Source organism: Periplaneta americana, chromosome 7, assembly GCF_040183065.1.
Source record: "Periplaneta americana isolate PAMFEO1 chromosome 7, P.americana_PAMFEO1_priV1, whole genome shotgun sequence".
Classification (NCBI taxonomy): Eukaryota; Metazoa; Arthropoda; class Insecta; order Blattodea; family Blattidae; genus Periplaneta; species Periplaneta americana.
Genome location: NC_091123.1, coordinates 60,629,316 through 60,653,118, shown reverse-complemented (window position 1 = coordinate 60,653,118; position 23,803 = coordinate 60,629,316). Strand labels below are relative to the sequence as shown.

Here is a 23,803-nt window from a genome sequence, read left to right as displayed (position 1 = left end):
TATATATATAATATATATATATATATATATATATATATATATACACGAGTATATAGTGTCCTGCGTCCGCACCTGTGGAGTAACGGTTAGCGCGTCTGGCCGCGAAACCAGGTGGCCCGGGTTCGATTCCCTGTCGGGGCAAGTTACCTGGTTGAGGTTTTTTCCGGGGTTTTCCCTCAACCCAATATGAGCAAATGCTGGGTAACTTTCGGTGCTAGACTCCGGACCCATTTCACCGGCATTATCACCTTCATCTCATTCAGACAGCTAAATAACCTAAGATGTTGATAAAGCGTCGTAAAATAACCTACTACATATAGTGTCCTGCAATGTTCGAACATAGTAGAGGCAAATGAAGACATTAAAAACTTAGTTTTGTTTCATACGAAAAACTAATCGCAAGATCTATGCTAAAATCCTTAATTGGTTAAAACATGAGTGGAGGACAGCGAATATTTTTATAATAAGGTGGAACAAACCCGAAAGGCCTCCTTCTGCAGGGTGAACATCTGCGAATATCAAACTTCGCCGTACTCGACAAACTTGAACCGAACATAGCGCCTGCAATGCACGACGCTAGTATAGAGGGATAGGAGATACTTCATTCTGTGAAGTCTGTTCTCGTTTAAGTTCATTAGTTTTGTTTCCCTCCATGCAAAAGCATGGTACTAGAACTTAAAATAATTAATAAATACACTGAAGTAAAATACTTACTCGGATTAAATTATGAAATCGCCAAACAATGAGGGAACAAATGTAATTTGATCATAATCAAAATATTTGAAGAAAAGCTAATGAACCCAAGTTACAGAATCAAAAAGATTAAAACACTTTCCTTCATTATTTGCTTTGCAATACATAAAATATATTATAGGCTACTCGTCTCCAAATTGACCACTCAAACTTTGTCTTTCGTCCGTCAATATAATTTTCTTTGTGTAGCGTAGACTGTGGAGCGTTCTTTCTTTGCCTGCAAACGTTAGGGGGCCATGACTTAACTTAGACTTTTCATTTCAAGTTAATGGAGATTTCACTTTTCGCAACAATGCAATGCGCCTCGAGACTGAAAAATCTGGATTTTTCTTCTTAGTTTCCTGTTTTATAAATTATAAATGTTGAAACTGACATAGCCTATATCTACGTTTTATTTTCGCAAATGATAATAAATAATTCATAATTACGGGATTGATTGATTGATTGTGATTTTACGAAGACTGAATCCTGGATGGATCCTTGAACTTAGGGCTTTTAGATCCATTGTACGTCCTATATACGATGAATGTCGTAAGTCCGACGAAACAGCATAGGTGGAATTCATGAATCCAACGCTGACAGGCGGACCATCCTTCCTGGGCTTTGCAGGTCAGGTCCCATCATCTACTGACCAGCCCGAACGTAGAGCCCGGAGCCCCAATTCTTAGAATACCCAGATTAGCTTCGGAAACCCGTATTAGGCCTACTCCCATATATCACTCCAGCCTATTTTTTTCGATTACAGCCGATAGAAAAATGAGGGGAAGTGTAGAGTGTTAGTGGAATGAAAGAGGGAATCGGTAGTACCCCGAGAAAAACTCTTTGCAATGACTTTTTTTTTTCCACAAATTCCACCCAGACCTGACAGGGGATCGCCTGGATGGAAGGCCAGAGCACTATATTTCGTTTCATAATGTATTGGTTGAATAGCAATTATACTTCTCTCCTCCTCTGCCGGCAATATTTACTTCGCCTGTCAGATGTTATGGAACGAAGTATAGCATTGTAGCCACAGACGCGCAATCATTACGGCAAGTTACTCTTTAAGCGAAGGTGAATCGAACGGTAGAAGAGCTTAATTTTTTTCTTATTAATTATTTCTATTTTGACACCATTGTGTACCGGCTATATAAGTGCGTAGAATAATCTGGCTGAAATCTTTAGTACTATGTAATTTGCGGCGAATACGGCTGTAATATCGGTTGGGTTTATCTTGTTGGATATATTTATTTTATTGGAAACTGATATTATAATGATAAAAGTGAATAATTATAGCAACTTACACAGCAACATCGATTGTAAATGTCATGGCATGAGACTGGCAATGCCTTCTGTAGTAGCGTAGACCTACTGTAATATTGTATGTTTTCCATTTTACCCAATTGTACTGTGGCTGTTCTGTCTGCTTGGCGCTTGTATCTAGTGAAGAAGGGTGGGGATGTTCCGTCTGGTTGGCGCTTGAATCCAGGGGGAACTGTCCCGTCTACTTGGCGCTTGTATCTGAAGCCAGTCTGTGGAATATTTTCGTTAGTTTTGCTGCTGAATTCAACGTTTTGCCACTAAGTCAAAAATTTCTAACATAACCAAACTTCAGTCCAATAATAATAATAATAATAATAATAATAATAATAATAATAATAATAATAATAATAATAATAATAATAATAATAATAACAATAATAACAACAATAATAATGGTAATGATAATGATGATAATAACAATAACAATGTAACCTATTTAATATAGTTCTCTCTATTATGGCAGTCCGACCACAAACAGAGAACTCGGGTTTCTCAGCGGGGAAATGGAGTAATATATACACAGGGTGTTTAAATATACGGGGCATAATTTCAGGTATGTATTTCCCACATGTAGACAATCAAAATAGTTCATTACAACATGTGTCCGGAAATGCTTCATTTCCGAGTTATGGCCTTCACAACATTGAAATTCACCGGAACGTTTTTCTTTCCGCAGGTCGTTGCTGTCAAAGAAGACATTAATAGGACACTCTGACAGTTCATTCCGAGGCGAAGGTTACATTCAGTGTTGTGTAGGCGTTAGACTGTGCGTCATGTATTCAAATCAAACAGACTTACGGGGCAGGCGTACACAAACTTCCTGGAAAACACCATACCTCATGTTTTAGAAGACACTCCACTGATCAATCCAGGAAGCGTGGCAAATCCTCTGGCATGTATGCAAGTCTACTGCGCGAGGAAACTTTACCAGCAGACCGGTGATAACTCTTCAAAATGAGCAAGATTGCAATAGCAAAAGAGTAACCGTCTTGTCGAAAGTACAGTAGTCCTACGTCACGAATGCCATCTTGCGATCTGCTACATAAAGCTTTCCTGTCAAACAGCTATTTAAATTGATATGAGTGCCCAAGAGTTTACTTATATTGCTGGTATTTTAGCCTTCCATTATTCGCGCCATGAGTTTTATTTAGTTTAATATCTTATCAACAGGTGGGTCTGCGTTCTTATCTTCAGATTGCCACTTCAGCATAACACTAACAAAAGTGTGGTGTAAGATGTTCTAAGAAGATAAGAACGTATGTCCATCTGTTGGTAAGATATTAAACTAAATAAAACCCATGGTCTCTCAGACCCATGCGCGACTAATGGAAGATAAAGTATTGTGAGTTAGATCTCGAAATTGTTTCTGGGCATGGGTTCTTTTTCTTAAATTGCTTCTCATGATTTCCCTTTCTAGCCCTAAAATTTAATAAAGTTTACTGTAATATCCTGTATATCATACAGGTAATATATAGCTTGGAGGTAGGAAATGTAAAAGATTCTGGCATATAGCAAGAGACGATGAATTAGAGATGTGGCTTGATACTTAGGGATCTAGTCTTTCTTAAACCTTTCCGCATTTCTGTATTTACAAAACCTTGATTTATTGGCAGAATATTGATTCCCACAGGAACGGCTTTCATGTTTAGTCTATCTGAGATTAATTGAAGCCATCCGTTTGCTTTCCTCTGGGCCATGACCTACAGTGAAAAATATTTGGAGGAAAAACTTCTGTGTTAATGAGAAAAAAAAGCTGAAGTTTATTTGCCAACAACCGGATGTTTTTACTGCACTTGTCTAATATTTTGGATCTGCTTCGTTGCTTTTTTGCTGAATTCACGGCCGTCTGACGACCGTCGTACATGTAAGTTGAAAAAATGTGTCAAGCAGTACCATTAGCTTGCAAATAAATGGGTCTAATTTCGTCTTTCGGGTCGATCACAGGAGCCGCGCAGTCTAAAAAATATGGACTGATTATTGGCACAAGTTAACAATGTTTGCAGATTTTGAAGTCCCACAAGGCATCCATTTGTCAGGGGGTATTCACTTTGCTCCATGTTGCATACGAAATGGACTTAAAACCTGCCAGGAATTCCTACAAAATAAAACAAATTTGGATGGGCGCAAATGTCGAGTTTTTATGCCGCCACGGTGGTCCTGTGGTTAGAGCGTCCTTTAAACTCGAGTTCGATCCCCGGTGTACCCCCGATTTATAACTTATGTTGGGCAAGTTCATGGTCTAGGTAAAATAGGGGTTTTCTTCGGAACTCCTGTATCTCTGTGGTATTCCAACAAATCTCTAGCATCATCTCATCTAATTTGCGGGTGTAGCGTAGACCAGCCTCCTACGACACACCCTGGGTAACGGCTCTGTCGGTAAATTTGAATACACAACTGGCTTCATATGGGTGAATGACGAACAGTCAAGTAGGCACCATTGCTGTTTAGTACCTTACCTTTTAACACATCCCCATTTATTTGCTTTCCCTTAGTTTTTATACATGGTTCATTTACTTAGTTAATGGTAGATTATATGAAGCGTGCATTTCCAGAACGTTGTAAGTGCCGATTTGTAAAGTTTATAGTAGGAACAAAAATAGTTTTATACCTTTCGTAATATTGTCAAACAGGGCACCTACAACTGATATATGTGAAAAAATATATTCTCCCAGTTTCGGCACTTACAACGTTATGGAAATGCACGCTTCATATAGTTAAGTTTCTTAGCAATTAAAATTACCTTCTCTGGCACAAGGTATGATAGATACTGTTGAAGACTCTAATCTTGGAACCTGACAGGAATGCAACGCGACCCTACATTTCGCGATAGTGACCCCTATTAATAATGATAACCTGCTACCAGATGTCTAAAAATTGTGTTCTGTTCCTACCTCATAGACGAAACAATTGAGCAAGTCATGTCAGCATCACATTCAGGCGTGGTGTCACTGTTTTCACTACCAATACTGCTATCACCATCATCAGTATTACTAATGTTATCACTATCAATACCGCTGTCATAAGCCCCCTTAAATTTATAATAACTAGGCTTGTAATATTGGGGACCGATAGGGCGCGTTACAGCGGCTTCAAGTTCACTATCCGTTCACCAGTCAGTACTCTAGCATGCATTAACAGTGTACCTGCTGAATAATAATGTCTAAGGTTGAAGGTTCTCAGGCACATATTTTTATGCTCGATCATGCCGAAATGTAGTAATTATACACCTGGTAGCAGCTCTTTAATGGACTTCATTGAAGTACACCTATTCATTAAAGTTCAGGTGTTCCACCAATCAGAAAATACCATTGTAGCAATATGAAAGCGCAAGTATCGATTATTCCCGGATATGCAATCGAAAGACAACAATAAATCAATAAATCACCTATATTTGAAGTAAAGTCAGTTGTTATTATAATAATTAGCGTTAATTGTAAATAATATTCAAATAAATTCAATTTGTCATCTCGTTTTTCAATGTCTAATTCAATTTCAAGGTTATATCAAGATTAATGTTTATTTTACTCTCTAGATTATATCAAGGTCGACGTCGACATTAGTTTCTCGGAAAAAATCAATACTTTCGCGTCTGCGCACATCTCACAGTTTACGAGGTATTGCACAAGGTCAGTTCCGCTCCTCAGTCAGATAAGAATAACATGAATACTTATGAATAATTTCAAGTTAGAAATATGGTCGAGCATAAAAAGTCGTATGAAACTTGACTATAATGGTAATTAAGACGCTCGTATGAAAATTATGAAACTCGCTTGCGCTCGTTTCATAAACACACTCGCGTCTTAATTATTACTACCATTATAGGCTCGTTGCATAATGTACTATTGCAGCGGAATTTGGTGAGAGTTTTGAAGTGAATGATGGGTATATTATAAATTATGTAATACAAATATACGAGGTTACAGGCGATATTATATACAGAGACATTGTAGTACAAGAAAATAAAGGAGGAAACTCAAACCCACGAATAATTCTATGACACTTATTCTGCACATAACGACATGTACGTAAAAATATATCTTTGTAATGCTGTGTAGCGTATATTTACTTTTAGACTTGTCCAGATTTGTTTATGTGCACCTTGTTATTCGTGTAATCGATCGCAGAACCAAGTCAATGTCCTCGTACTAGCTCATGTCCCCGGCCTATGTACCATAATGCAGTCAACTTCTACAGGGACATACTTTTATTTTACTTCAATTTTTATTGTACCTGAGTTTTTTTAATGTACTTCACTCTCACCCCTTCTACTAATGAAGATCAACCGTCCTCCACATAGATCCAAGACCTCATATACAGTCATAGTAGCCTTAAGGTCACAGTAAACAGTACGTTCCAAAAATATGTTCGCGTTTTCCAGTGACGAAAGAGCTTTCAATATTGAATCATTTTCGGACAGGTACTGTCGTCCATTTGCTTACGTCGCATCCCGGTTTCCCCCACCAGCCTTTATTCGCAAGCTAGTGGCTGTTCTGTCTTAGTTCTTTTCTGAACACATTAATTTCTGGTAGGAATTGGACGTCTACGTAATATTATACAACTATTTTAAATAATTTAAATGAAAGGGCCTCGTCATGTAATTAATTGTCACGTGATTTCCCCCCTTTCTACGACCCTACGACAAAACCCCTTGGATGGACAGTACATAGTATGTCTGAGTAATTTTATCTTTTCGGATCGGGCAGAAGTGAAGATTGAATTTACAGTACGTAAGGTACTCTTTTATAAAGTAGGTACAGAATTATTTCAACATGAGTTACTAGTACGAAGGGCGAAACTGGTACTTGAAATTAGGTACAATAGTCTATAGTGCGATATGCACAAAAGAACTGAAGACTATGAAAATAAACGTCCACCATTTTAAAAAATGTGTTTAAATATCCATATTATGATTATTTTTAAATTTAACTTTATTCTCTATATTGTGCGCTAATGTGCTGTAGACAGTATAATATACACTGCATAATGAATATGTCCACATGGACAGCTCGCTTCGTGAGTAAAAACACTCATTGTTAATGCAGTACTGTATTTTGATTAAGCTAAAACCTAATGAAAATGATCAAACTCAAAAGCGCAATATTTCCTAGTTTACGTAAATGGATGAACTACTTTTCTTCCCTCCTATACCTAGTAAAGTGATTTGTTTATATATTACGCCAGTATCATCGAACTCCAGTAGTGGAAGGGAGTAGCAAACGGCGTTGATCCAGAGATATAGGCAAGTTAATATTAAAAATGTTAGTAAAAATAAAATAATGTCCCTGTATAATCGGTCCCCAACATTACAAGCCTAATAATTTTATTAATCATATACTGTATGATTGGAGTCCATATTTTTCACAGTACCCTATTGTTTTTCTATATTTTCAATGTGTCAACAGAATTCTTCTCAGTTCGTGTGGATACTTACACATTCATTTTGCCAACATTTTCAAATATCATAATGCTATTCACCCAGATCTCATCTATATGAAAAACTGATTGTCCCTTGCTCCGGAATTCATTTATTTGCACCAGATATATCGATCTCCAGTCTATTATGGGTGAAATTATTTTCAGAACGTCTTATAATGTTGAACACGTGCAATGATAATACATAAGTCTCAGTACATTATTTGTTGTTTTTGATTCCCCGCTTAGCCCCGCTTCCTCACCCCTCAAGTTCCAAGATTGGAGTCTTCAACAGTATCCTAAAGTTGAACATATTTGAAGGTAAAGTTGAACGTAATTACTTCAGTCGCTCTAGAACGGACCGAACTTGATACAAAACAAACGAGTATCGCCTCACTCACGAGTGAGGCGTTAATACTCTCACAGATAGGCCTATTTAGACGCTCTAGTGTGGGAGGGTTCTGCTATGAGAACTCGATCCCTATCTACTCTGCTGCCTTGTAACATGTTATTTGGCTTGATTCCCAGGTAAGCAGCGCCACACAACCTTTCTTCTACGCGACACAATCGAGAAGAGAACAAAACAACATCGGCAAGGAAAAGGAAGACAGAAAATAGTGGCGAGGAGGCGAGCACCGAGCTGTATCCGTTCCTGTAAGTTTGCAGAAGAACAAAAAACTAAATCTATAACGAGGAGGAGACCGAAAACAATACGAGTAAAAGATACAAGGGGGGAGTATGCGTGGGGGTTCCGAGGGGTCGTCGCCACCGCTGAATGAGATGGGGACGGCCAGAAAGACTGCGAGAGGCAGCGTCTGTTGGAATCTAATCTGTATACGTGTTAAACAGCATCAACTGCTACGCACTAAACTGATTCGAGTGTTGGCACCACGGCCCGCTACCAAAGCCAGACATATGCGACAACGTCTCACATACTTGGCATCCGGCAGGAATAAGTCACACGCGCTCGTGGGATCGTTTAGTGGCGAAGTAAACAAGTAGAATGATCAAGCTGTGTGCACGTGTTATTAACTTAGGAGGGGCCTGAAATAACCGTCTTCTCGCCCCCACTCTGAAGATGTGAGTGAACTCTCAGTGAAGTTTGACCTTCGGTGGAACGCGAAATAAATTGTTAAAATATTTGTGGATTCTGTGGAGGATAGGAATGACGGTGACGTGGAGGATGTGGTGCGCGACGTCGTGCGTGCTGGTGGCGCTGCTATGGGGGCTGCCGGCCGAGGGCGCCGTCACGATAACGCGGCCCGACGCCAACGCCACCGCTCGCGGCCGCATCTGCGGCAGCGTGGACGTCCGCAACAAGGTGCGCGAGCTGGAGCAGCTGCGCGGCTGCACCGTGGTGGAGGGCTTCGTGCAGATCGTGCTCATCGACCACGCCAACGCGTCCGACTTCGACAACGTCAGCTTTCCGGAGCTGCGCGAGATCACGTGCTACCTGATCCTGTACCGCGTCAAGGGACTGCGCAACCTGGGACAGCTGTTCCCCAACCTGGCCGTCATCCGCGGCAACACGCTCGTCCAGGACTACGCCCTCGTCGTGTACGAGATGCTGCAGCTCCAGGAGCTCGGCCTCTGGGGGCTCACCGCCATCCTGAGGGGCTCGGTCCGCATCGAGAAGAACTACGCTCTCTGCTACTACAACACTGTCAATTGGGACGCCATTACCAACGGCGGAGAGCACTTCATCGTCAACAATAAGGATGCGTCGTCCTGCCCAGGCCCGGGTGTCTGCGAGGTGGCGGAGGGATGCAACAGGAGCATGTGCTGGGGCAGCCAGACGCAACTCTGCCAGCGCACGAGCTCCAAGGGGGAATGCCACGAACTATGCCTGGGCGGCTGCTCTGGACCTCGGCCCGACCAGTGCTTCGTGTGCCGAGGGGTACTCAACGACGGCGAGTGCGTCGCGAAGTGTCCCCGGGGCAGGTGAGGCCTAATATTACATTATATTACATTTGAGGACAGGAGGCTATTTGTGCCGCCCTGGATATCAAACATAGTTGAAGTTGTAGTTTCTTAAGACCTACACTAGTAGAAAAACTGAAAAGATTTTGTGGAACGGAAATTAGACTTTGGTTGTCATGGAAATGCTTACGTCATATCCGATAAATTGAACACTGAGAACGAGTCCATTCTTGTACAGTAGTGGCAAAAAAACCGGACCGACTCTTGTAGCTGATTTCAGAGCCTTGTTCACTCCAGAACACGATAGACTGGTGACTAAGACTTTCGTGGTTCGAATCCTGCCTGGGAAGGAAACTTTTTTTGTTCCTTATTCAAATTTATTCCCAATACTTTTGCTGGTAAAATTCATGTTCTGTGAATAATAAGTTAATTAAGTAGTAAAATATCGCTGCAATCGAAAAGTATTGGGAATAAATTTGAATAAGGAACAGAAAAAAGTTTCCTTCTCAGGCAGGATTCGAACCACGAAAGTCTTAGTTACCTGTCTATCGTGCTCTGGAGTGAACAAGGCTCTGAAACCAGCTACAAGGGTCGGTCTTTTTTTTTTTTTTTTTTTTTTTTTTTTTTTTTTTTTTTTTTTTTTTTTTTGCCAATACTTTACAGAAGAGAAGTTTTCACATACATACAACCTACTAGGAAGGGTTCATTATAGTCAACGGGGGCAGTTTCAATATTTAAAAAATATGTTATTCAGTTGTTCTTTGATATGAACTCACGCACAATACATGCGCAACTATAGAAGAAAGTTAATACAAGATTGGCATAGAGTCGATGCAGATGGATGAATAATATTATTTACGGAATATTCTCATTTGCTTATACAGGCTGAACCGTAAGTAATATCATTAATTCCCGGGAGTTATTCTTTGAGATATTTCAAACAAAAAAGTTCAATACAATTTTTCCCGTTTTTTCTTCCTTTTGGAGATAAAAAAAATATTTTATATGAAACGTTTCATAGCGTGTTTTGGGAATGTCACTGATTGAATTTCCCAATATGCTCAGTGAATTTAAGAGAGTATTGTAACATTGTAAAATTCCTTTGTGGAACGAAAAGTTACATTTGTTCGGATCAAATTTCTGCACACTTAAAGGACAAAATTGACATTCTTTCAATAATTTATCATAATACACTGATCTCTTAAATTGATTGGGCATATTGGGAATTCAATTAACGGCTTTCCCAAAACACACTATGCAATGTTTAATACTCGTACAAAACAATTTTTATCTAGAAAAAGAAGCAAAAACGAGCAAATTGTATTTTTGTTTGAAATGTCTCAAAGAATAACCCCATGAAATTACATTAATTATGGATCACCCTGTATACAGTAGGTATAACAGATAATTGTTAATTGTCTGTATCTGACCGGCTCAAAAGCAGTTCTCTTAATAGTACATTCTGTTTTAATTTATTATTATTATTATTATTATTATTATTATTATTATTATTATTATTATTATTATTACTATTACTTACTTACTGGCTTTTAAGGAACCCGGAGGTCATTGCCGTCCTCACATAAGCCCGCCATTGGTCCCTATCCTGAGTAAGATTAATCCAGTCTCTATCATCATATCCCACCTCCCTCAATCCTTAATGTTATCCTCCCATCTACGTCTCGGCCTCCCCTCTGGCCACCCAACTAACACACTATATGCATTTCTGGATTCGCCCATACGTGCTACATGCCCTGCCCATCTCAAACGTCTGGATTTAATGTTCTTATTTATGTCAGGTGAAGGATAAAATGCGTGCAGCTCTGCGTTGTGTAACTTTCTCCATTCTCCTGTAACTTCATCCCTTTTAGCCCCAAATATTTTCCTAAGCACCTTATTCTCAAAAACCCTCAATCTCTGTTCCTCTCTCAAAGTGAGAGTTCAAGTTTCACAACCATACAGAACAACCGGTAATATAACTGTTTTATAAATTCTAACTTTCAGATTTTTTGACAGCAGACTGGATGACAAAAGTTTCTCAACCGAATAATAACAGGCATTTCTCATATTTATTCTGCGTTTAATTTCCTCCCGAGTGTCATTTATATTTGTTACTGTTGCTCCAAGATATTTAAATTTTTCCACCTCTTCGAAGGATAAATCTCCAACTTTTGTAGTTCCATTTCGTACAATATTCTGATCACGAGACATAATCATATACTTAGTCTTTTCGGGATTTACTTCCAACCCTATCTCTTTACTTGCTTCAAGTAGAATTTCTGCATTTTCCCTAATCGTTTGAGGATTTTCTCCTAACATATTCACATCATCTGCATAGACAAGAAGCTGATGTAACCCATTCAATTCCAAACCCTCTCTGTTATCCTGAACTTTCCTAATGGTATATTCTAGAGCGAAGTTAAAAAGTAAAGGTGATAGTGCACATCCCTGATTTAGCCCGCAGTGAATTGGAAAAGCATCAGATTATTATTATTATTATTATTATTATTATTATTATTATTATTATTATTATTATTATTAGAGGATTATTCATAGCTTATTTCAACCCGTTCGTTACACACTTAAATCTTACAGCAAATTTTATTTATTTATCCTAATTCCATTACCATAATTCTTGGATATACGTTACACGCAGTCACAGAGATTTCTTGAAATCCCTGTCCCTTCTTTTACTTCATTTCTTGCTTTGTTCGTCAGAACCCCATACTGTTTAAAGAGATTTTCTCGTAGTGACATCTGTTGTCACAATCGAGACACTGGCTCTGTCATCAGTCTGCGAAAAAGAGAATTTGGCGAGGCAAGTAACAGATAGCTGATAATTTTACCTCAGTCAGAGTTCCTCTATGAGCTATAAATTCACGACGCGGTATCTCTAGTTTTGCAGACCTCCAGTCGCGAAATATTCTCTCAACAGAACTAAGAGCTGGACGTGACGTCATACTAACGTACAATTTATTCAGAAAGCAACTGTCCAGAATACTCTTGACACGACGAAATAAACTAAAAATGCACACGCCACTATCTGCTGCATGCAGTAGGTTTATGGCACGAAAAATATGCTGTCTCTTACCACCGTTTCTCACCACGTCGAGATTAAATTCTGGAGATAGCACAATGGGTTCATGTAGATGTCGTTGTGCTAGTAATTTTGTTTCACCCTCCATCTGTAATATTATTTATTCATAAGGATTTTTTGGTTCTATGAATGTTAATGTGTTGGCTTCTTACATATCCTTAGATATCAAACACTGTTAACCCAGTACAGAGTCTTTAGTAAATTTAATGATTTTGTAGAGACCTTCAGAATCTTTAGTAGCTGGGATCTGGGAACTTATGTTCCTGTTAAATGATCATCATAGTCTGCTGTAGTTTCCCAGGTCTGTCTGCCTGCATACGGGCTATTCCATCTCAAATAGACCGAAATATAGAGAAAATTGACCTTGAAATTTTTAAATACAATGAAACTTTTTCTGTTCGTAGACAACTATGATACAATGCTTGGTGCAAAGTTTGAGGCATCAGAACTTAATAGTGTTTAAATTAAAAATATTTTAATTTATCATATTTTCATAAAATTAGCAACTTTAAACTGTTATGGCTCCGAAACCCTTTCACCCAATGATCAAAATCATGGTCTATTTTGATGCTGAAAAGTTAAAGTTTATATTGACATGTAAACAGTTTTTCTTACTTTTTTTTTATGGAAATGGAGAAATTTAGATTTTTCTTAATTAAGACACCTTTGCCCACGAAAAAATATTTTAAAAATATTTGGTTAGATTCCGCATTTAAAATACAAATAAACACGTATTTTTTACTGATACAACGTTAATAAGAAAGTATTGAAAAATCAAATAAAGAAAATAAATAGTACGCGCGTGAGCTAACCAGCTGACTGCGAGGCGGAAGCTAGCCTAGGCAACCAAGGCCAGGAGACATAAACACGTGATGTTTCGTCTAGTAGCGCATAGCTGGGCTAGCTTTATCACAGGTTTTCATAAACACATGAGTAAAATGACGCCCAATGCCCGCTTATCTTCATCTCTCGGCCAGTGCGAGCTGTGTTGCGCCTTTCAAGTCTAGGCGTGTGAAAATAATTTATTTAATACCCCCGAAACTTATTGCCGTGACACTAAGCAAACAATGCCGAATCCCTCTTAATAATGCAAGGTTTTTTCTCAATATTTTTTTTACATTTTTACAAATGAGCAAAAAGCCTAAAAGTAAGTACAATCAGATTATCTGTCTCTCTGTATACAATAAAAATAAGGATTACTTCTTATCATAACCTACCAAATGTCAGCTTCAAAATGAGCTCTCGTTCAATTTTCTGCAGTAAATGGTTCCAGAGTTCTGAGCGCTGAAAGAGGCTTGTTTTTATAAAATACGCTAAATTTGTCGCTCAACAATACGAAAACAGTTTGACTTTCGATAGTATATTTTTGAAAGTGCACTCTCCTCAGCACCTTGTATAAATAGGGAAAAAATTAGAGTATAAAAAATGCGAGGTTTTTTTACTGATCGATTTCATACGGAATAGCCCATACATATGTACATACGTGCATTACATTAAATTCGTGTTCTGCCCATGGGCAGGTCTTTCACTGCAAACTCAGCATTCTCCAATCTTTCCTATTTTCTGCCTTCCTCAAGGTCTCCGCATATGATCCGCATATCTTAATGTATGTATTTATTCACACTGCAAATGGGTAAATATCCGGTGGCAGTGGTAACTAATTACACTCAATAATGACAATAATTAATAAAAATACAATTCATAATAAATTAATAATAATACTAATAATAAACACTAATAATAATAATAATAATAATAATAATAATAATAATAATACAGCATCCTAAATTAAATGAAACACGATCACTTAAAACAACATTTAAAGTAAATCTAATTTGTATCTTAACCCTAAGTTCGAATTAAAACCCACGAGTATGATATGTTCATACATGCAAAAGTACCTTTCAGCAGTCCACACCTGTGGAGTAACGGTTAGCGCGTCTAGCCGCGAAACAAGGTGGCCCGGGTTCGATTCCCGGTCGGGGCAAGTTACCTGGTTGAGGTTTTTTTCCGGGGTTTTCACTCAATCCAGTATGAGCCAAATACTGGGTAACTTTTGGTGTTGGACCCTGGACTCATTTCACCGGCATTATCACCTTCATCTCATTCAGACGCTAAATAACCTAAGCTGTTGATAAAGCGTCGTAAAATAACCCACTAAAAAAACCTTTCAGCACTACACTCATTTCGCTGTCAACTCACTCACTACACTGGAACTACGACACATTTCACTGATACTATCCTGATTTCACTAACACTTCAAAAATATTTCACTGTTCAAATACTTTGCACTGCCACTATAAGCTATAAAACTTCACTGATACAATACTTCAAACAACAAAACATCAATTACACTCTAAATAGTGTGTATGATATACTACCGTCTATTAGCAAAGTCCTTAAGCCTATTTTTAAATACATTTTTGGTTATTGGTGAAGCCTTTAGTAAGTCTGCAGGTAAAGTATTCCAGTCCTTGATAGTAAGATTGAGAAAAGAAATGTCATCTATCATTTGATATCTTCTTCTGCCCCGAACTCTTCTCCTTCAGTAGGCAGTTTCTTCTCAGCCAGTGACCCAGCCAATTCCATTTTCTCTTTCTGATCAGTTTCAGCATCATTTTTCTTCATCCACTCTTTCCAATATGGAGCGGAAAATTTGAAGACGAAGAAACCGCATATAATTTTCCCCGAAAATTCGCCGTATTCAGAACACAACTTTTAATATGCCGTGAATATAGTGTAATACTTAACATTCGGATTTACTTGCTTTCCAAAGAAAGACGTGTACATTTTAATAATTATGATGTAATATACAAAGACAGACCTCTCTTTCATTCCTTTAAGCGCTGTGGCCTTTGAAAGCCTGTGATACTCCACTTTATTCTGCTTTATTTCCTGCTGTGTAAAGCACATAAACTGTCGTGCAGACACATCAGCATTCTCAAAGCGTTGTCTCTCGGAGACAATCTCTCTCAAAGTATGAAACATTGTGGAACGACCAACCGCTGACGGCTAATTTTACCAGAGTCAAGTTTCTCGTCTTGATATATACAGGGTGATTCAGGAGTAATAGTAAATATTTTATGTATGGTAGTACAGACTATTCTGAGTAAAAAGTCCATATAAACATGTCCAATATTCAATGGGTGTGGAGATACAGCATAACATACCTTACAAATGAATGAAAGAACGACAGATGACTGCGTACTATTGATTACGTACAGTACGATTATTTAGTCCTGACAGTCGCCGGAGATGTGCGCCTGGATCAGGCGAGTCCATTTAGTTACGCCAGGGTGTGTTGGGTTAGTCACTCGCTTGCCTTTGGAGAGATCGGATGTCATGCTTGCGGTAGAGCGGTATGTTTCTAGTACAATTAAGCTGCACTGCACTCCTTTACCGACCGCTCGCCCTTATCTCTACTCCGGAGCTCTCACTACTATTACTTCCCCTCTTTCGTGTCGCTGAGCTGTCAGGACTAAATAATCGGTCTGTACTAAGTAATAGTACGTGTCGCTCTTCTGAGGGAGCACTGTTCATAATAATAGGTGCAGAGAAACAATTGTTTGTTGTTCCCCTTTTCTACAAGGATGAACATGTTCTTTCAGTATGACGGAGCCCCTGTACATTTTGAATCCTAGCCTTCACACATTCAAACAGAAAAAAACTCTTTTTGATAATGTGGTTGACAAATAGTCAGAAAGGCAACATAAGTTGTCAGAGGTTGCTTTGAAGTTACTTACATTCCAGTATCTTCAGCCCAACTTCAAAGACTTTTCTTTAATTGGTCCTTTGTCCATATCACAAAAAACCGGCTCATCTTCGAACATTCCAAGAAACTGTTTCAGATGTATTACACACTTCAGTTACAAGTGATATATTAGTGTGATGAAGGGTGTGTGAGAGTGGCAATTATAAACATTTGAAGTGTAGGCTATATTAACATTTTTAGTTAAAATTAAAATAATTACAAAATGTTAACTAGTGATATTTTCCATGTTGGAATTAAAATCAGCAACATTTGAAAGAAGTGGATAAATGATATGTTCATTCCACAGTTTTTTCTTTCTTTTTGGTATAACAATAACTTCTTTTCTACAGTTATATACATATGAAAATACAGACGAGAAATTTAAAACTGTTACTAAAATTCTGAATCCCAATGCAAATAATATGTCATTACTAGACATCGGATTTTTAGGCACTAAAAATTGCAGTTTTAGGCGCCTAAAATAAGCTCAAAATTTGTCAAATTAGGCTCTATTTTAATGAAAATAGGCATTTTAGGCACATCAAGGTATCATACTTATTTCTTTCACTGAAATTTTTAGTTATACAGTAAAATACGCACAAAAAAGTATGTTTAAACATTAAAAAAGAATATTATATTATATTTATAAACAGAGCTGCACAAATTTAATATATTGAAACTAATGAAATAATGATTATTGATATCAAGATTACTCATTTTAAGTTATTGAAATTCAGTTACATGCTCAGACTTTATTATAATTATCTGCACAGTACACCACCAGAATTTTTTCTAAATTCTCCACAGTTAACCTTTGCCTTTTGTCACTGAGAATCATTTTGAAAGCAGAAAAACTTCTTTCAACCGAAACTGATGTGAGAGGCGCAAATTTTAAATTAGGTACAATAGAAACATCAATACTTACTGGAACATTTACACTTTCCCCCGATATCACTCTTAATACTTTTTCCAACAATGAAAATCCTACATTCTTATTTAATACGTTGTCCCACTTATTTTTAACTTTTTTCCCAGTTTCGCCCAAAGCAGAATGTATGTTCACTTGAGCTTCCTTTACTATTGCTATTTGGCTACAAAGAGATTGTTTTTCACGTTCTAATTGTTCAATGCTTGCAGGTATGAAAGAAAAGTTTGATGTTATGTAGGCAATATCGTTTTTCACTCGTGAGTCATTCAGACAATCTTTCACTGCTTTCACACACGCTGCACTATCAGTTTCAGGTAATTTATCAATTACTGTGACCACTTCTTTAAAATACTTAGAATAATACACCACTGACTGAATCCAGGTTCCCCATCGTGTAACAACCGGCTGAGGTGGGAGTGGGATATCTGGAAAGTTCTCTCTGAATATTGAAATCCTGGATGGGGCTTTACAAAAACACTTTTTTGTGTTAGAAATAAACGAATTGACAAGAGGAAATTCATTCCAGATTGTTTCAGAAACCCTGTGAAGGCCATGTACTAGACAGGTTACATGCGTGAGGTTAGGATAAAATGTTTTAAGAAGTGGAGCTGCAGCAACCATGTATGAGGCAACATCAGTACAAAACAACAGAACTTTAGAATCGTCTATATTACCTGAGTATAAAGACTGTAGGCCTTTATTTACAAAATAAGCAATGGCTTGGCTATTCACTTTCGAAAGTTCCTTAACACATACGAGGTGTGGAATCGAAGGTCCATCAGGACTAAGTTTTCCTACTACCATATTTGCTATATACTGTACCTATTCATAGGATCTGAGGTTTCATCCACAGAGACCCATATGTAAGAATCACCTATATCCTCCCGAATGGAAGCTAAAGTTTCATTGTATATTCTGTCTAAGTAATTTTTTCTTAGGGTCGACTCAGATGGGATATTTTGTTTGCAGTATTTTTGTAAAAACTGTCTTAAAACCGGATTTTCAATTGCATTCCAGGGAATGTTAGCAGCAACAAACGCTCTGGTTAAATCAGCATAGAAATTGCTGCCGAGATTGGATGAAGTAGGCTGTGTTAGTAAAGTTTGTTGCAGTTGATTTTTCTGCTGAGCTTTAGCCTTATGAGCCGCTCCTTGCACATGCTGCTTTAGGTGGCACTTCTTTTCTTGCGAAATCTAAAAATGTAAAGTAAACTGAATTAAAATAAAATCCTAATTGTTGTATTACCGTATTTCTATCACAAAGTTAGTGGGTTCGAACAATCAAAATTTTAATGACCTGCAAATACTTTAACTATCGGAATTTAAAAGGTTAAAGTGTAGTGGTCTTAAAAAGAATTATACCTCAGGATAGCTCAGTCAATGTATAAATATTATAGGCCTACTCATTAAAATTAATAGAATTGATATATTTCAACTATTGTTACATACCTGTTTGCTACAAATCTTGCAGAATATTATTTTTCCATCATAAGTGAATTCTGAATATTCTGTTAGCCATTGCCGGATCAATGTAGATTTTGCACTTATATTTTTCGGCATTATCGCGTTAAACTTCACAGGAAAACATCCTACCGCTCAAAACTTCTCAACACAAATAAGGTGAGGGAAAGAGCAACTGTTAACGAGCATTCAAATGAACCGTTGTTATTGAGATTCAATTGGACAAAAATACAAAGTTCCACTTATTGTTGCATTTCCTGGTAGTGTTAACACTAGGAGGGCCATTCTTTTAAATATTTTGTAACGGTTTACCCTACTAATTCGCAGTTTTACGACTTTTCATAAATATTTCAAAAACACTCTTTCTCCAAAAATTGTGATTTTATGACACTCTGAAGGGCAGTACAGCTAATCGGTTTCAGACCGAAAACAGTCATTATTATAGTACCAGTATAGTATATCTCTGAATCGGTAGCAGCACATGTTGTGATTGTTGCCTGCTTCAAAACTAAGGTTGGTTCTTTGTCGGCATTTATGCCTCCAAACATGTTAAATTCGGTGAAATCTATTGTGGGTGTCGTGAGATTCAAAACATTTTGTTTCCTTTATCAATGGTTTCATGGCCGGTGTGAAGCAAACTTTCTACTTTTTAAATGCCTTAAATTTCGCAGTGAATGCATGTATAAATTATAAAAAGTAAGAGTAAAATGCGAAACTTTACAGTGAGTTAGGCATTTTTAGGCGAATATTAACAAATTAGGCTCTAATAATCGTTTTAGGGCATTTTAGGGCACTATAAAACTCTTTGAATACCTTTCAATTTCCATGAAACACAAATATTAATAATTATTTTTACTTTTCTCCTAAAGAAACAAAATAGGTATTTGCCCTAGAATCCGATGTCTGGTCATTACATATGCACTATAATGTAAGAAATAGATATCACAATTTTTCGCAATTAGAAATAGTGAAAGAACATGTATACTCGTTTTAATCTGTATAAATCTTCAGAAAATAATGGCCTCATAATATATTACAAAATTAAACCTTAAAGTGTAACATGTTTGACATAAACTTCCATGGTTTGCCATGAGATATTCTCATTCTTGACCCCACTGTAAGGTTCGAAATTAATGAAGATCAACCAAAGCAGGTACATGAAGAGAAACGCGCTATTTACCTTCCATGCTGTGATGATCTCAGTCATAAATATAATATTCAAGATTGGAATGTCATTGGACTTATGTTTGGTGCGCGAGGAACAATTTCCAAATTCACATTGGAGATCCTTAGAAAATGAAAAGTTCCTGATAAGACACTTCACACAATTGCATCACCATTTTAAAATCTTCATTGTACATCATCAATCACCATCTCTATTCATCTTTATAATATTCATTGTTTATTATTTATTTTCAATACATTTTTATCGTTTTGATAGCTACCAAATCTTGTCGCAGAATATTCTTTTTTTAAATTGCATTATGTATTTTTTTAACATTAATTTACTTTTTCTTTTTTGTTCATTTGAATTGATTAGGATGCCGATATTTTAAATCCAAGATTTGGACGGCTATCATTTCCATGATGTTCTCTCTCTAGCCCTACTAATCAATCATAATATGAAGTATAACATTGAATTTAACAAATGCGATTGCAATTAGATATTAAATAAACACTATTTTATTATTATTATTGTTATTATTATTATTGTTATTATTATTATTATTATTATTATTATTATTATTATTATTATTATTATTATTATAGGAAAGAAAATTAGTGTTTTAAGTGTGCGTAAAACTGATTTCCTACGCCAAGTAGGCTAACCCATGGAAATTTAATCATCTTTCCAAATTTTGTACAAAAAGCTCTCTGCAGCTATGCAGCAACCTTGCAACATATTAAATAATAAAAATTTACGTTAATATTGCTGACTGAAAGCAACTCTTACTGAAGCAGACCTTTATGTTTTACAGCTTGTAAAATAAACAATGAATAATGACACCAGGTCATACAGCATGCCAAATACTACACGTAGACGCAAATTTGTCTGCTTTCTTATCAGGATGAAGCGAAAGAAGTAGCCGTACCGCGTAGGCTGCTCAGACTGTGACAGTTTTGAGATATTTTAAATGAAGAGTTGTGGAAGAATGGATCGTAGATAATTTGACAAACTTATACTTAAAATGACGGTCATTTTTCTGAGTAATTGTGAGAAAGAATATGTCGTTTAACAGCGTTCTCTTTCTTTCACGGTTCGATAAACAGGCCTACAATTACCATTCTCAAAAACAATTTTAAATTTTACGTAGCTTTCCGAGAATACCTCATCGTACCTTTTGTTTGACCTTGAACCCGTATCGATTTAACGCTGATAGGAGACAGGATTTATATGTACTGCATGTTTATTTTTCGTGTTTTAGACCAGTTTTTTATACGTGGCATGCATAAAAATTTTTTGTTGGGCGTGGCCCTGAGAGTACGTAAACGTTCAGTCAATAAGAAAAGACATGTTTATTACGTCAAGTGTTCATTTGGGAACTAAGAAAACTCATTATCTCCCAATCAAAGAACACAAACAGTTCTTTGCCTTAGCTATTGTTTTTTTTTACATAACAATGAGAATATGTTTCTTTGTACATTCTTGTTGTATAAGATGCATCATCGACGTCATCTTCTTTTTCTTCTTCATCATCATCATCATCATCATCATCCCCATCCCCAATAGGTAATCAGCAAAAAAAACAGATACCAAAGTATGCAATCAGATTTGCACACCATTTTCAAAATATAATAATAATAATAATAATAATAATAATAATAATAATATTAATAATAATAATGATTTATTTAACCTGGCAGAGTTAATATATCCAGTAATGACGCAACTATAGTTACTATGATTTTAATAGGACTATTTCGTTTATATGACGTCTTTCCATTTCGGCCAGTGAAGTGTAATGAAATTTTGAATTCCAACCAATCACAGTCATACATCGCGATAATTTCTGCAGCTCGATTTATCACTATCAATTTATCGCGTGGTCGTTCTTTTGTTTAGTCAGTGTCGCCAACTGTTTCCACGTAAATCGATGAGCATGAAATCATTGTACTAAATAAAGCGCAAAATCCTACTTCCACATCTACATCTTCATCTTCTATTTCCATGCCCATTGTATCTAAAGAAAATGACACTCTTTCATAACAATTGTTCATTTAATTAATATATTAATCAGGTTATTTGTAATTGCCCGTATACTATGAAATGTTTAAATTAAATTATGATTTCAGCAGGTAATGAAAACGTATTTCTGTTATAATAACAAGAGAAAAGCGCAGTAGCTACATGTAATTAACATTTTTAAACTTGTATTTCGCTTTTCTCAGTTGGCATTACTGAATAACATTCAATTTCTTTATTCCAGTAATACCTATTCATCTATTTCCACTTCACAATGTGTGACTAGGTTAAGTATTCATAAATATATATATATATATATATATATATATATATATATATATATATATAATTTGAACTGGTAATGGAAATTACGGGAAAACGGCTGGACGGATTTTAATAAATGACCCCTCATTTTGAAGCTTGGAACCCAAAGTTTTTCGGAAAAGTAGTAGTTTTCAGTGAAATGTCAATTTTCCTACATCATTTTCCTTTTTTTCCAAAATCCATCTTTCGTCAGTTTTGAGAATTAATTAATTGCATGCACGGCCGACTTGATGTTCGCTTCCTTAGCGAAGCGAGCATCAAGTCGGCCGTGTTGCATTTCAGAATAAAAAACAAAACACACACTACAATAAACAATAGGCTATTACACGAAGGCCATGACCTGCAGGATTGCTGACATACAGTTCAGACGGCTCAGATTCTTTCCCATCATAATGCCAATATGTCGATCTTCATTTGTGCAATTTTTGATAACGTATAAAAAATAATTTACATGTCTCATTCATTCATTCATTCATTTATTTTATTCCATAGATCTTACATGAGCAATGAAGCTTTAAGATGTGGAACATGTCAACATTTTACAATATTACAATTACAATTTTTACAATTTTGTACAATTTTTTTTACATTTTTTTACATTTTGGCGAGATGTAGTGAGATGAGATGAGGTCCGAGGATTCGCCAAAATATTACCCGGCATTTGCCTTTTCGGTGGGGGAAACCTCGGAAAAACCCAACCAGGTAATCAAATCAAAGGGGGTAATCAAATCAAAGGGGTTGATGCCAAGGACTCGCCATAGACCATCCGGCTTCAGTCCCACGGCTGATTCTCTGGTCTGTAGTTTTCCGAGTACAGCTGTGTATTGGATATTAAGAACTACAAAACTTAAGAATGCTTGATGACATTATTACGATTAAAAATGAAATATTATTATAGTTAATGCAACACATACTGCTATACTGATATATGAAAGTGAAACCATTTGGGGCTTTATGTAAGTAGACGCAGAGAAAGAATATTTTATATTAGATCTTCATTTTTATAATTTACTGAGTAGCGGCTATAGGCCTATATAAACTTATGTTACTGAAAACTATAAAACTTACGTAAGGTAACAATAACAATATTGTTTTTAAAAATGAAATACTTTTACAATTTTATTATTAATCAAGTGTTGTGTGGGTCCTTTTAATATATCAGTGTGATATAGATATTTATATGTCTGATTCTCTAACTTTCCTTGGTAGTAATTGAGTCATGCTTCCTATTTTAGCTGCGTCTTTAAACTACAACAAAATTAATTCATATTTCTTTGGTTTAATTGATTAGATTTGTGATCGCTGCAAGCATATTTTGTTGTAGGGAAAATAGCATGCCATTTCACTTCTTGCTACCGTGATGAGTGAGTTTATTTCCCGCAATCAGCAACAAATGAAACACTGAAGCTGCTAACGATTTACGATGGACAATTTTATTTAGGGCGCAGATACGATTCTACAACTCTGACATATCATTCGCCTCATTTTCCACATCTCAGCAATAAATTCCTCACAACAGTCTATATTACAGAAAATATACGAAATAACATTCATTGTTACACAAATTAATCCAGCAGTATTTGATAGACCAGTATTGTCTGGAAGAAGCGCAAAAAATTACAATTCATAAGAAAAGACCAAAAGGTATTACTTACTGATAAAATAAGAGGCC

At 36.6% G+C, this 23,803-nt stretch overlaps 1 protein-coding gene across 3 annotated transcripts in view; it reads left to right on the top strand.

Annotated features, from left to right (window-relative positions):
- LOC138703155 (insulin-like peptide receptor) overlaps positions 1 to 23,803 on the top strand; it is a 722,445-nt gene that overhangs the window by 616,438 nt on the left and 82,204 nt on the right. For all 3 annotated transcript variants that reach the window (XM_069830809.1, XM_069830810.1, XM_069830811.1), the window contains one exon: positions 7,996 to 9,408. In XM_069830809.1, coding sequence (XP_069686910.1) covers positions 8,633 to 9,408 — 776 coding nt within the window. In that variant the 5' untranslated portion in view covers positions 7,996 to 8,632. The remainder of the gene's footprint in view (positions 1 to 7,995; positions 9,409 to 23,803) is intronic.